The sequence below is a fragment of the Melospiza georgiana genome, chromosome 9 (assembly GCF_028018845.1).
Source record: "Melospiza georgiana isolate bMelGeo1 chromosome 9, bMelGeo1.pri, whole genome shotgun sequence".
Taxonomy (NCBI): Eukaryota; Metazoa; Chordata; class Aves; order Passeriformes; family Passerellidae; genus Melospiza; species Melospiza georgiana.
The window spans coordinates 12,840,170-12,853,343 of NC_080438.1; the positions used below are offsets into that span (position 1 = coordinate 12,840,170).

Sequence of the window (13,174 nt, forward strand, 5' to 3'; positions counted from 1 at the left end):
CCTGTACAGGTAAGTTTGACGCAGAAATTCAAGAATTCCTCCTGCTTTTGTAACAGGAACATGGGCAATATTGCACTTTCATAGCCTTCTGCACAGCTAAAACTTGTTTTCCCTCTTTTTCTGCAAGGTCTTTGTGTAGTGGCTTTGGTTTGCCAATTTAAGATTTCCTGGCCAATGCACCAAAGAGTGTGGCAGGTTTTGGTGCTGGCCAATCACTCATGCACTCACTTCCTACTGTGAGATAGGATTAGGAAAAAGGCAAAGCAGGCTCAAAACTTTAAAAAGGTATAAAGAAAATGTTACCAACAGTAACTAAAAGGAAAAAAAAAAAGTAGTAGGAATCAAAGCAAACCCTTCAGAACACTTCTCCTCACTCCACAACCTTTTCTTTCCCACTGACAATGTAAAGAAACAAAACCTAAAATTCCCAGTCAGTTTACCACCTCTAAAATAGTCTTTCTTCGGTTCACTTAGGGAGAGAAGTCCCTCTTGTTAATGTTATGGAGACTTCTCCACAAGAGAAGAACACATTGACACCAAACCATGATACTCCCTCATGCCATATCATGATCACCCACCACACGCTGTGTTTAAGATGGTCACTCCCAATCTTTGTTTCTTTTTCAGGTCTGGTACATGGATAGTTACACCAACAATAAAATCGTCCGTGAATACAAATCCATCGCAGACTTCGTCAGTGGGGCCGAATCAAGGACATACAACCTTCCATTCAAATGGGCAGGAACCAACCACGTTGTCTACAATGGCTCCCTCTATTTCAACAAGTACCAGAGCAACATCATCATCAAGTACAGCTTCGACACGGGGCGGGTGCTGGCACAGCGTAGCCTGGAGTACGCTGGCTTCCACAACGTCTACCCCTACACCTGGGGTGGCTTCTCTGATATCGACCTGATGGCAGATGAAATTGGGCTGTGGGCTGTCTATGCCACCAACCAGAACGCAGGCAATATTGTCATCAGCCAGCTGAACCAGGATACGCTGGAGGTGCTGAAGAGCTGGAGCACGGGCTACCCAAAGAGAAGTGCTGGAGAATCCTTCATGATCTGTGGCACCTTGTATGTCACTAACTCACACTTAACAGGAGCCAAGGTCTACTACTCCTACTCCACAAAAACCTCCACTTATGAGTACACAGACATTCCTTTCCATAATCAGTATTTTCATATATCCATGCTTGACTACAACGCAAGAGATAGAGCTCTCTATGCCTGGAATAATGGACATCAAGTCCTGTTTAACGTCACCCTTTTCCACATCATTAAAACTGAGGATGACACATAATTTTATTTCCCTTACCCTCCCTCCCTCAAAGCAGTCTCATTTGTGATTAACTCTCAAAGCATTCATCTCTCTCAGTTCCTTTTAATTTACGTTTCTTTCTTCATTAAACAAAAGCAACATTTTCTACTATGTAATGCATCTCAAATATGGCTGAACCTGTCAAAAATGACCTGTCAGAGATAAAAAGCATCTTAACTCATGATTTTGCAAGGTCTGTCAAGACCTTGTCTTGAAAAGCACTAAAGAGGATTTAAATGGCTAAAGACAGTTTTAAAAAGATCATGATCTGCCTTATTTTAGAGTCAGAGACTAATGGTGGCTTAAATGCATGAATGTCTTTTTTTACCTCATTTTTTGTTTTAATATATTGCTTAACTTCAGGAAATATTTCAGTAGTGTCAGACACATATTGCACATTGTATTTTTTTATTTATTCCAAAAAACAGATTTAGTAGGAATTTAATTTTCTTAGACAAGGCGTATGGTTCATTTTGCCATCATCCAATTTCAGATGTGGTGCTGTACAGTATGTTTTTAAATCTCTTGCAAACATTTTATCAACAGTATGTATTTCTACCATTGTAACCACCATTGTGCAATTGTATCTCTTCACTTATGTGAAAGTAAACTAAGTACTATTTTTTATAAAATATATTGAAGCTTAATTGCAGTTCTGGCTATGAGTGGTAAAAATCTGATAAAAGGTTGTTATTTCTGAGAAAGACCAGTAGCTTCTCAGATGCATGATTTATATTCTCAGCTTTGCTTCCCAGATCCCCTCTTCACCAGTGCTGCTTACTGGCACATTTGCAACTTTGAAGCTTCCTGCCAGTTCCAGCTTCACAACTGTTTGCTCTGCCCAGTTTTTAATCTCCTGCTGCTGGCTTCTCTCTCTCTCTCTCTCTCAGTATTTTTCTCCTACTTTCTTCCCTTCCACCATTTGACTGCCCCTGTTTATGCTTATCCCTGCTGTGACTTTACAAGCCAGAAGCTGGAAGGAGCTGGTGCCCACCAGCTGAGAGTGGGAGTGCATCCTGTGTTTGGGCTGCTCTGGGGCACTGAGGAGCACAAAGCTGCTCTCCATCTGCCTGTCTTCTTATTCATAACAGGAGAACATTTATCTGTTGACAAAACTCTTCTCTGGGACGACAGTAATCACAGAAAATACAGCAGGGAAGGTGCAAAGCCCAGAGGATCAGTGTGGCCACTGGTATTCACCAAAATTCTTGTTAGAGAGCACCATCAAGGCCAAGCTCTTGCAAAGAGGTTTGGGGCTTGCTGGCAGTAGAATTGCTACTCCCAGATTGATGCCTTCAAGAAACAAATATTTCTGAAAACTCTGGGAATTGCTGTACTATCTCATTAGAAACTGGGGGGCAGGCAGAGGTGTGCATAATTGAGAAAAAAGGAATGAGGTGCTATCTATCTCTTTTTGCAAAAATAGAAAGAAATTACAATTAAACACTAGTAATCAGACTTTTTTAATAGCTGGGCTCTAACATATTGGTAAAAGACAAGTATCTGAAAAATTCTGTTAAAGCTGTGTTCCTCAAACTATCTCAGCTTCTATTTTTTATATCCTTTGCAATTGAAAAGCCAGATATTTTATTTGCTGGTTCTTCTAATGTACCAGCTGAGATAACCTAAAGTCTAATTAATGTTTTCATTCTTATATGTGTCTATATATGTTTACAAGTATGCTTTATAATACAAGCCCATGTGAAGCTGAACAAATTGCCTTATTTTTCATACCAGTTGCAAAACAAAAAAATGCTAATAAGTTTTCAAAAACTGATAAAGGAGGCAAAAATCCCTGCAAAACAAACAACTAATTACATTGCAACATGACCAGAGAAAAGTTACTTCCTTGCTCCCATCTCCTCTCTCTATCAAATGGTAGCTATTGTCCCATACAATCAGTTACACAGAATTTGGACAGACTCAGTTCAGCTAAATAGACAAATTAAATCACTTCCCTCCTGTAACCAACTTACCTGTATTGACAATGAAACCTCCTCTGTGACATGTGAAAATGTATATGACTATTCATTAAAAAAGGTATTTTGTGTTATACAGGGATGTTTTATGAAAATGGAGTATGTTCAGATTTTTATCAAAAGCCATAAAAAACCTCTCAACCTTTCCTCTGTACAGAGTAATTTCAACAAAACACAAGTTTTTTCAACCAGTAGAGTATTTGTAAAAACATTAGTCATTAGACTGAGAAATTAAACTTCTTTCTATTCTATCATCATAAACTTGAAGAATAGCCACAATCACTTTATCTGAAAACAATGATTACTACCATATTTCTTTATAAGAATTTCACACTGTGTAATTAGCATACATACACTAGGATAGGTTGATAACAGTTCTTACAGTAAGATTACTCTCACCTGATTTCAATACCATTTACAGGGTAATACACCTGTTAGACAAAGAAAAGAAAAACACTACTACAGGGTGACAGAGGTGGATGGAGAAGAGGGTTAGGAAAAGCACCTTTCTAAGGTGGTTTGTCGAACCAAGATAAATCCTGCCCTTCTAAATCAGTAACAACAGGTTGGATTCCAATATTTAAACATGAAATAACAGCTTCCATACAATCAATACAGAACATGGTGAGATATTATCAAGTAACACAGCTTTCTGATAAGGAGCACTTGTTTTTCTGTGAATGTGTTGATCACCAGTCTTTTCAAAACTGGAAATTCCAAAGTAATATTCCCATAAGGCTGAAACCACCAAGACTCAATGTAAGCAGATTTCTGTTACAAGCTTTGCCTTCATAATTGGGCAGCACAGGTAGAAAAATCTTCATAATGCAGAAGCAACCTACAAGTTTTATAGTTGAAGCATGTGCTTTTTATTATGATAATGGGATACCAGTAGTAGGTAGGGGAAAAAAAATCTCCCTAAACATGAGGAATTTAATTGTAAAGTCTCTCAGTATCTTAATGACCTCCTGTTTCGAGGGATAAACATGTAAAAGGACCATGTCACTCCTCCACCCAAAACAGGATACCTAATTTCACCAAGCTGTGCTGGCAGCAGAGAGGGGTGCAGACAATCCCCAGATCTACCCCAGGAACACAAGTCTGCCAATCCTCCAGGCATCCTGGCCTGAAAGAGCCTAAGGAAGGTGAATGATGCACACCACAAAGGCCATAGCACTCTCCCTGGTAAGGACTGACTACTGCCCAGGACAAAATAGGCAGAACAAACCTTCCCAGAGAAAGCTTCCTGCACAGTAATAACCTTCTGTGGTCCCTTCTGGCAGTTTGTGCCAGCCAGTAGCTCCCAAGTCTGCTGGAAGGCTGAGCAGCCTGCCCTGTGTGTCACAGCATGCCCGGCAGACCCCTGGAAGGGTGGTGTGGAACCTCCCCAGCATTGCAATCACTGCTAGCAAAAGATGGGATTCCATTTGAAAAATTAAAATAAAATGGCTGAGTGATGGATTGGTACAAGGTTTTAATCACAGATTTCTTATATCTAAGAATCCTCCTTTTCAGACAAGCCCAGGGGCACTGGCTGTCACTCAGCCCAGCAGCTGGATCCACAGCAAGGGCTGTTTGTTTCAAAGCACAGTCTGAACAAACCTGTTACCTGCTAATTTGTCATAATCAATTGCTTAGAAAATGCCAGAGTAGAGATGAACAAACCATTCACAGCAAATTACTCATCCAATAAATTGTATCCTGTTCCAGTTCAAGAATTGCCAGGGAACAGTCTTGATACATACTGATGTTTGTGCCAGTGAAAATGTTTTTTGAACTCATTTGAATAAGCACCTCTTCCTATAAATCACCCAAGCATTCCCTGCTGTGAATCTCATACCTTTGACATGCAGATGGCAATGCTGAGCATTTGGGCATCTTTTCCACAAAAGGCAAATGAGGGCTGCAGCTGCAGATCTTTGGGCAGAGCTGCATCACAGCTGCTGTGCTGACAAGCTCCCCACGCCACTAATTCCCAGGAGAGAACTGCTGCAACGGTGTCACAACTGCATCCCACCAGAAGCACACACTCAAAAGGACTCAAGCATGCAAACTACCTTCCACAAATCAAAAACCAAATCCTGAAACTCACTTCCCCTCCAAGAAGAGACCACCTTACTTCCAGAACTGAAAGCAAAGCCTGTTTTCTAAGTTGAACTCTCCTCAGTAATTCTCCAAACACGTGATGATATGCATGGACATCAACGTGCAAGCAAATAAATTAACTATAAAATAATCCTAGAATTATAGAATAATGTTATTTTTCTATAGGAAAGACCATTTAGGTTATGTGAAGATCATTTTTATGAGGGTTTCTGCACTCACTTAATGGGAAAATGAGGAAAGAGCACAAAGCTGTGGAAAGTACACAAAAATGACTGGTTTGTATAGTATGGCTTTTGTTTGGCCCTATAAAACAGAGAGTCTATATTGATGCAGTAGTTATGACCACAGAATCACTAAACTGAGGTGTGCAGTTTTCTCAAAACTGCAAGCACATCACCCTCCTGAATATTCTGGTATTATGATTAATTATCATCCTTATAATCTGTGGGCTCCTGTAGACTTCTACTTGTGGTCAGTCTGTGTATTTAGTAAGCATTTCAAGGTAACTTCTACAGTGCTACATCTCTCTCTTTTGCTCAGAAGCCTTTCACACAGGTAGCACACATTTTGTCAGGCCATGAAGGTCATGAACACAAGGGACACACCTTTTCTGCAGCTCTCATTACTCAGGAGGGATTATTCATAAATATAGATATTGATTTTGATTGATATCAAAACTCTCTTTCTTCCAATACCACCTCTGGAGGGAATCCTCACTCTTAAAATACAAATCATTTTTTATTGATTTAAGCTTCCTTAGGATTGTGTTTCAAAAAACAGCAGAGTTTTAAACAGAGCTCACTATAGATGAATACAATATTTAGATCAGCTGCATTCTGGCTCCACCTCGACATCCACTGTCCAGAAGTACCTTTTTCCCTAGAAACTGTGTGACTGATAGACCAGGGCAGCACAGGAAAGTATATGAAGATACATGAAAATGACAGCTAACAGCTCAGATCTGCCATCTCAAAACATTGAGATGTGTCTGTGCGTTTTGTACAGAAGTTTGAATTCCTATTTACACAGTTCTTATATTAAACATAAACAGGAAGAACCCACTGGGCCAGAACTACACATTTTTCCCCCACATATTATCAGCCACATACACAAACCACTCCAGCTTATTTTTCTTTATATTTTCTCTTCTTTTGTTGGCTCTAATCATCTTGATCCTCACTTAAAGCTGCCTCAACCCCTCTCATCTTGTAGTATGTTTAATGAATGGCTGTTCAGATAGAACTCAAAGTGCATAGAAGATTTATAGTACAGCAAGTTTCATCTGGAGAAGGTATAATTTTTTTTTCCAGTTTAGCTCTAGCATGCTCATAAAACTGCTTACAAGCAATACCGATTGTATATCATGGAATGCTCTACAGAAATAATTTAAATCAGATTCAAGATCACTTTCTTCCCTTTTATTTATTTTAAAGGAAATATTTTGTTTCATATCTGCCATAGCAAGAAATTAATTCAAATTAAATTCATCATTGTCCCCAGCAGGTTTAGACATCCATTTCTCCCTTCTGGATGACAGCCTCCAGGTGGTCAGCAGCATTTCCAACTGCAGGAAATCAGGTCTCACAGTAACTGAGTGTGCACACTGTCCAAGGTGTGGGACACCTTTCCAGTTAAGCTCCAGGTCTGTGTCACACCATGCAAACAGGCCATTTATTCAGGCTTCCCTCATGTCAGTAAATTTGGCTTGCTGTCACCTTGAAGGACACCCCAGATGGATGGTGGCTGAGGCTGTCCCTGTCAGTGCAGCAGGGGACAGACAGGTGCCCTGGGGAGGTTCCTCATCACCGCAGCTCTGGCAGTGACTCATTCCTGGAGAGAGCACACAGCACCTGCCACTCCTGCAGCAGCCACCTCCTCAGGACTGCAGGTTATTTACAGACACCCATTTAGACCATTTCCCACTCTGTCAGGGAAGAAAGGACATTTGTACAAGTCTCAGTGTTGAGGCTGAGCGCCTAGGACACAAGTGCTCAGCTTAAGCCCAGCAGGGCTTCATTGGCTCACCAGCAGCTGGTGTTAGATTTTCAGTTCTCCAGTCAGTGTATCACTCATTAGCTCACTTCTGCTGAGACAGATATGTGTGTCCAAAAGTTCAGTTCCCATACTCTCAGACTGATTTTTAATGCTTTGCCTGTTTTGTTTTCAGCCTAGTTAGAAGGCCTGTGTCCATTGGTAAAGTGGCTGGTCAGTTCACAGTCATGCTACACCTGCCATGGATGACGCCTTCCAGTAATTTCTGAGGAAAAAAATGGCATTTTATATGGAGTCACTTTGGTCCCTTCATGGAGGAGGAGCCCAAAGGCTGCTCCCACACCAGGCAGCATCAAGGATGGGCACTACCTTGGGCACAGAGCTCTGCCCATCCCTGGGCATCAGACACAGCCCAGCCATGCTGAGGAGGAGCAGAGGGTCCCTACCCAAACATATTTTAGGCTCTTACATCTCTGGACTAGCTCTCCTCACAGCACAAATCTCATCAAAGTATTTACAAAAGCGGTTCTGCTCAGCAGGCCAAATGAGGGAGGAAAACATGACAAATTTTATATGCTTTGACACTTATTTGGGAGATTCACAGGCCTCATTCTGGCCCCGTGCCCAGGAATGAATTACACTCTAAAATACTAAACTGCACTCTTATGGCAAATACTAAAATGCTGTTATCCTAATAGCAATGCAATATCATGATAGAGAGCAGAAAAATGACACACAGCAGAGCTCCTAATCTGAAAGACAATAACACTATAAAATATAACATATTAAAAAAATTATCCCAATTAGTGCTTCCCAATATATGCTCTAGCTTAATAACACTCATAGCTTTTCAACAGAATATACCAAATACCAGCTGAGTTGATTTTATTGGTATTACTGAATAGTAATATGCATCACATGAGTAGGTAATTATGGAATTGAATATTTATGTATCATCTAAAAATTAATACTTATGTCATTCAACAGACAAAAAATTTTAAAATCCTATAATTATGAGCATGGAACACTGCTTATTTGCCATATTAAATTAGAAGAAGAAAACACATTTCAATAGAAATGTTTTATGTCACAGAGTAGGATGATATTTCTATTGAAGATGAAAACTAGAAATCAGTGTATATAGTGTATCAAATATATATGGATGAAAGAGCTACATAAATTTCAGTTTTGTATTTTCCTTTCCAAACTGTACTTAGAAAAAGCACAAAATCAATTTTGCAGATAATACGGACAGATGCAGATGTAAATAGAGACACATGACTGTACCTGGGTTGTACATTATATTTACAGCCATGCCTGGAGAGAATATAGCACGTGTGGGCAAGAGCTTAGACACTGACTGAAGCAATAACAGCCAGAAAACAATCCAACATGCAGCATAAGAAAACTACTCCCCTGTTAGCCAGACTTCCCAAAATGGAGATATTTCTTCTACCTGGAACAAAATGAGCCATGCCTTGCAGAGGCTGCAGCCAGACAGACAGACTGGGACAGCCACAGCCCCCAGTGACCAGGCAGCTGCCACACCATGCAGTGCTAACAGCAGTATGTTCATCCTGGGGAAACTGTGAAGCTCTCAGCAGATAATCCTGAGGATCCCTAGCGTTCCACATAATGGTCACCCAAATAATCACAGGAAGCTCTGTAATTAAGTCAAGCAGACTGTACAGTGTGACAGGCTCTGTAAGAAAACAATCTTCGTGTAAGCAGCTTGTAAGGGGTTTGCAAAGCTTTGTGCCACTGTCTAGCTAGGCCACTCAGTGGCACAGCCTCAGGAACATTTTGTCCATGATTGCCACCTGGCCACCCAGGAATTAGGGGAGAAAGACTAGGATGATTCATTAGAAATTCTGATGAATAAGCAGATACCTACAGCAAGTCTAGAAACCCTAATTAGGTTTTTTTACAATTTTTTTTCTGATTTGTATTCTTTTTGGAATGCATCATTCATCAGCTACTAAATAGGTATTCCTTTGGCCTGCCAAATATTCCATTTTAAACAGCCTACACTTATATATACTGAAATAGAAATTGGCCCCATTGTCATGCCTGGATGTCTTGTCTGTGTGAATGCACCTATCAATATTAACAGCTAAATTATCTTTCACTGACACTACTGGGCCCTGTCCTGCAAAATTTCAGAGCCCTTTTACAAGGTGCTTCACTAAGCTATGAAAAAGGACCTTCGCCATTTCAAGTAATTAATTAGAAATGTCTTCAACAAACACTCTTCTGTTTCCCTTTTACATCAACAATTCTGTCTCTATTGACTTTTAAAGAGGCATTAGGAACCCTATCTGAAAATATTTTTATACCAATAAGAGCTGTAAAAGAACTGACTGAATGATTGGTGCACCCAGAGATGCTGAGGATGTGATGTGTGAACAGTGGGAAGTTTCACCTCTGTTTTGCTTCAGTCAATCCCAAACCATGGGACTCAACAAGGAACCAATACTGGAGTCAATTTTGGAGAAGTGTAATGGTCTGTGAAATAGGAAAGGTCAGATTAGGTAATGCATTATTCAGTATAGATTTACACTCTGACAGTATGAATCTCTGACAGATTTAGATCTAAAATGTTTATCAGCACTTTTGGGTGCATTCTTCCATTCAGATTTGTTAAAACTGAATAAACACACAGCAGTGCTTCAAGAAACACAAAAAGGTCAACATTTAAAAATTGCCTCATCGATTGGGACTTTCCTGCCCTCATGGACATTACTGATCTAGAAAGTCCCATGAAAGTGGTTATGAGTAACCCTTTGTGAGTTTTTGCTCCAAAAAATCGTATAATGCTAAACAATGGTTACTTCAGGCTGCCTTTATTGTCTTTGGCAATATAAATGAGATAACCAGCATTTAATCAATGTTAACAATTATCATTAACATAAAAATTAGACTGTATATTGGATAAGTGATTTATCCAATATATGTAATGGATATATGTTTATATGTAAATGTAGAATGATTTTTGGTCTTTTCAATGACTGTTACAGACCTGCCAGGAATCAAGACTAATCACAAGCTTTTAAAGAGTATAGTTCTACACTTCATTTCAGTAGAAGTAAATCCAGTTAAAGAGCTTCCCTCTTTTCACCTCCTGTTTCCAGCTCCCTGGTACTACTCAGAGCCTATTTGAGCTGATACAACTGTGTGGGGTGCTGTGTAATTGACAAATAGAATAATCTAGAGTTAAATAGAAAAAAAAAATGTCAGGAGGGGAATAAATAGAGAACATAGACAACTAGATAGATATTGCTACATAAACACAAAAACAGCCATAAGTGTCTCATGCCCTATAAATGTGGCACTCATTGATTTGGCTTATAGATTAGGTTAAACAGAAAAGAAAGATTATAGGTTCCTCCAGACCTCTATCTTGACTGTAGTAAAGTTAACGTAGCATGTAGAACATAAATGTTAAAGCAAGAGCCCCAACAGTGGGATGCAACAAATGGACTTTCTCTTTTTTCAGAGAAATTTAAGAAAATTGCCTTAAAAAATAAAACAAAATAAAACAAAACAAAAACAAAAACAAAAACAAAGATGTTACAATAGCTATGTAGGAAGAGACCACGGGTGATGGTGAGCTACTGATGGATTAGGCTGAGTAAACCCTTAAACCTCTTTGGGTCAGGAGAGAAGCATTACAGGGGCTGTCTGAACCCCACCAATCCCCACAGAAGTGATTCTGCTCAGTGGCTCTGCTCTGCCTCAGTGTCTGTCCAACAGAAAAAACAAATCTCAGGCAGGGGACTCACCCCGTCCCAGCATGGCTCACAGAAACCCAAACAGACTGAAATAACCACAAGCCAGATAATCTGGGCAGGTATTAGACCCCAGATAACCTGACCCTTACTTCTACACATTTATGTCTGGCTTTTTAATCACTATGGTTTGTGTCTGGATGATACTTTCTAATAAAATCCATCTTTCTTAACCATCACCTTTTATTTTGCAAATACACAGGAGTGAGTTAGAGACCTCCATATTTCCATTTAATTTTATTATCAAAGACAGAAACCCAATTATTTTAATTTGGTTTTTTGTTTGTTTCCATCCTTTTAGATGCAATAGTCCAATGAGGATATTGCCTTTGTCTACTCAGCTTCCAAGTCACTACATTAAAATGCTATGGGTAGAAATATTTCTAAGAGAATGTATGAAGACACTAGCTTCACCTTTCTGATTTTTTTGTGATATCTGAGTTTCCTTCTTTCTAAAATAGCTATCACTTCTTCAGGAAGCATTTTCTTGAATAAATGATCCAGGCCAATCCATCTAATTTGAGCAAAAAAGGCTGAAATAAATACCTTCCACACTACATTACAAAATTACATGGACTGTAATTTAGCAAATAACCACAAATTTATACAAAACATCTAAATGAAAGTCACTTTATTAGACAATTTTCTGGCTCAGTAAACCATCTTCAAGATCTCCAATCTTGTACTAAGTAACCAATTGTTGCTGTGTCACTGACTCATGACAGGCAGATTTTACCCAATTAATATTCTAAAAATTCTTCCATTATTTCAGTTTTACAGAGCCCATTCATCAGCATCCCTTACAACAATACTGAGATGCTATCCTAGCATTCAGCTACAATTTCCAGAGTTACTAAATAGCTTTTCTCCTGTTAATAATTCATTACAGAAGCTGAAGTTGCCAGACCATATCAGTCATGATGTTCACAACCATCAAGGCCAAGGCCTTTTTGGGGGAAAAAATGTTCTACCAGCTTCACAGCTACCTTGTGGAAGCAAAAACCTGCACAAATAGTCAGTTTTCCAGCTAAATTTCTATCTGTGCTGTCACACCAGGGTGAAGCAGCTGTGTCAAACCTGTCACTCCTGGAGAGTGGAGCACATGCTCAGGATTACAACTCCACATCTCACAGAGGGGGCTCAGACTGTATGGGGGAGAGTGCCCAGCTGCTGCTGGTTACTTCATCCCTCCTTATCATTGACCAGCTGTGGAAATTTCTTCTTATCCAATTCTGGGATAATTCTTTTTATCCAATTTTGGACAATACTGAGCATAAATTAAAAGACTGTATTGAATGTAGTTGATAACAAGAATGAGAACAGACAATTCAAAGCCTTAAAATAAATAATCCCATGATTTATGCTCGTGAGCTTAGTATCAGCTTCTACAAAGATCTACATTTTAATTCAGTAATATTTTGATGAGAGTTACTTTTTCTTCTTGAGAGCTGGATCACTATTTTGTATACTTTAAAGTATCTAAATGCTTATAAAATATCTTTGGGAAAGAAAATTCCCACTAGAACTTGCATATTAAGTTAAGCTTTTCTACTGAGAATATTATTAAATCCCACTAAATCCTATTTCCATTCAGTCATCAGCAGCTCTGTGCATAAATACATAGAAAGAATGTTATAAGGGATTATGTTTGTGAAAGAATATTAGCCAGCATTCTCGGCTTGTTCCTTAGCAACAGAATAATGATGATTCCTAAAAAAATTAGTTTTAATTTCCCTAAATCAAGAAGTTAGTGATAATACCATTTTAAATCACTTAAGTACTTTTAACAACCTTAGAAAGATCAAACCATGAGAACAACTCCTGGAGATGAACACTTTTCTTGCTGTAACTTGCATAATGGCCAGGGATACAGAATAGGGGATTATACCAGATTTGCCCCCAAATACTCTGAAAATGAAAGATGTCATTAAATGTAGAGAATGATGTATGAAAAAAAACTTTTATGTTTGTTTAATACAGTGTGAA

General features: G+C 39.1%; 1 protein-coding gene across 1 annotated transcript in view; it reads left to right on the top strand.

Annotated features, from left to right (window-relative positions):
• OLFM3 (olfactomedin 3) overlaps positions 1-3,378 on the top strand; it is a 50,349-nt gene extending 46,971 nt beyond the window's left edge. The window contains exon 6 of the mRNA XM_058030569.1: positions 628-3,378. Coding sequence (XP_057886552.1) covers positions 628-1,305 — 678 coding nt within the window. The 3' untranslated portion in view covers positions 1,306-3,378. The remainder of the gene's footprint in view (positions 1-627) is intronic.
• The last annotated feature ends 9,796 nt before the right edge of the window (positions 3,379-13,174 follow it).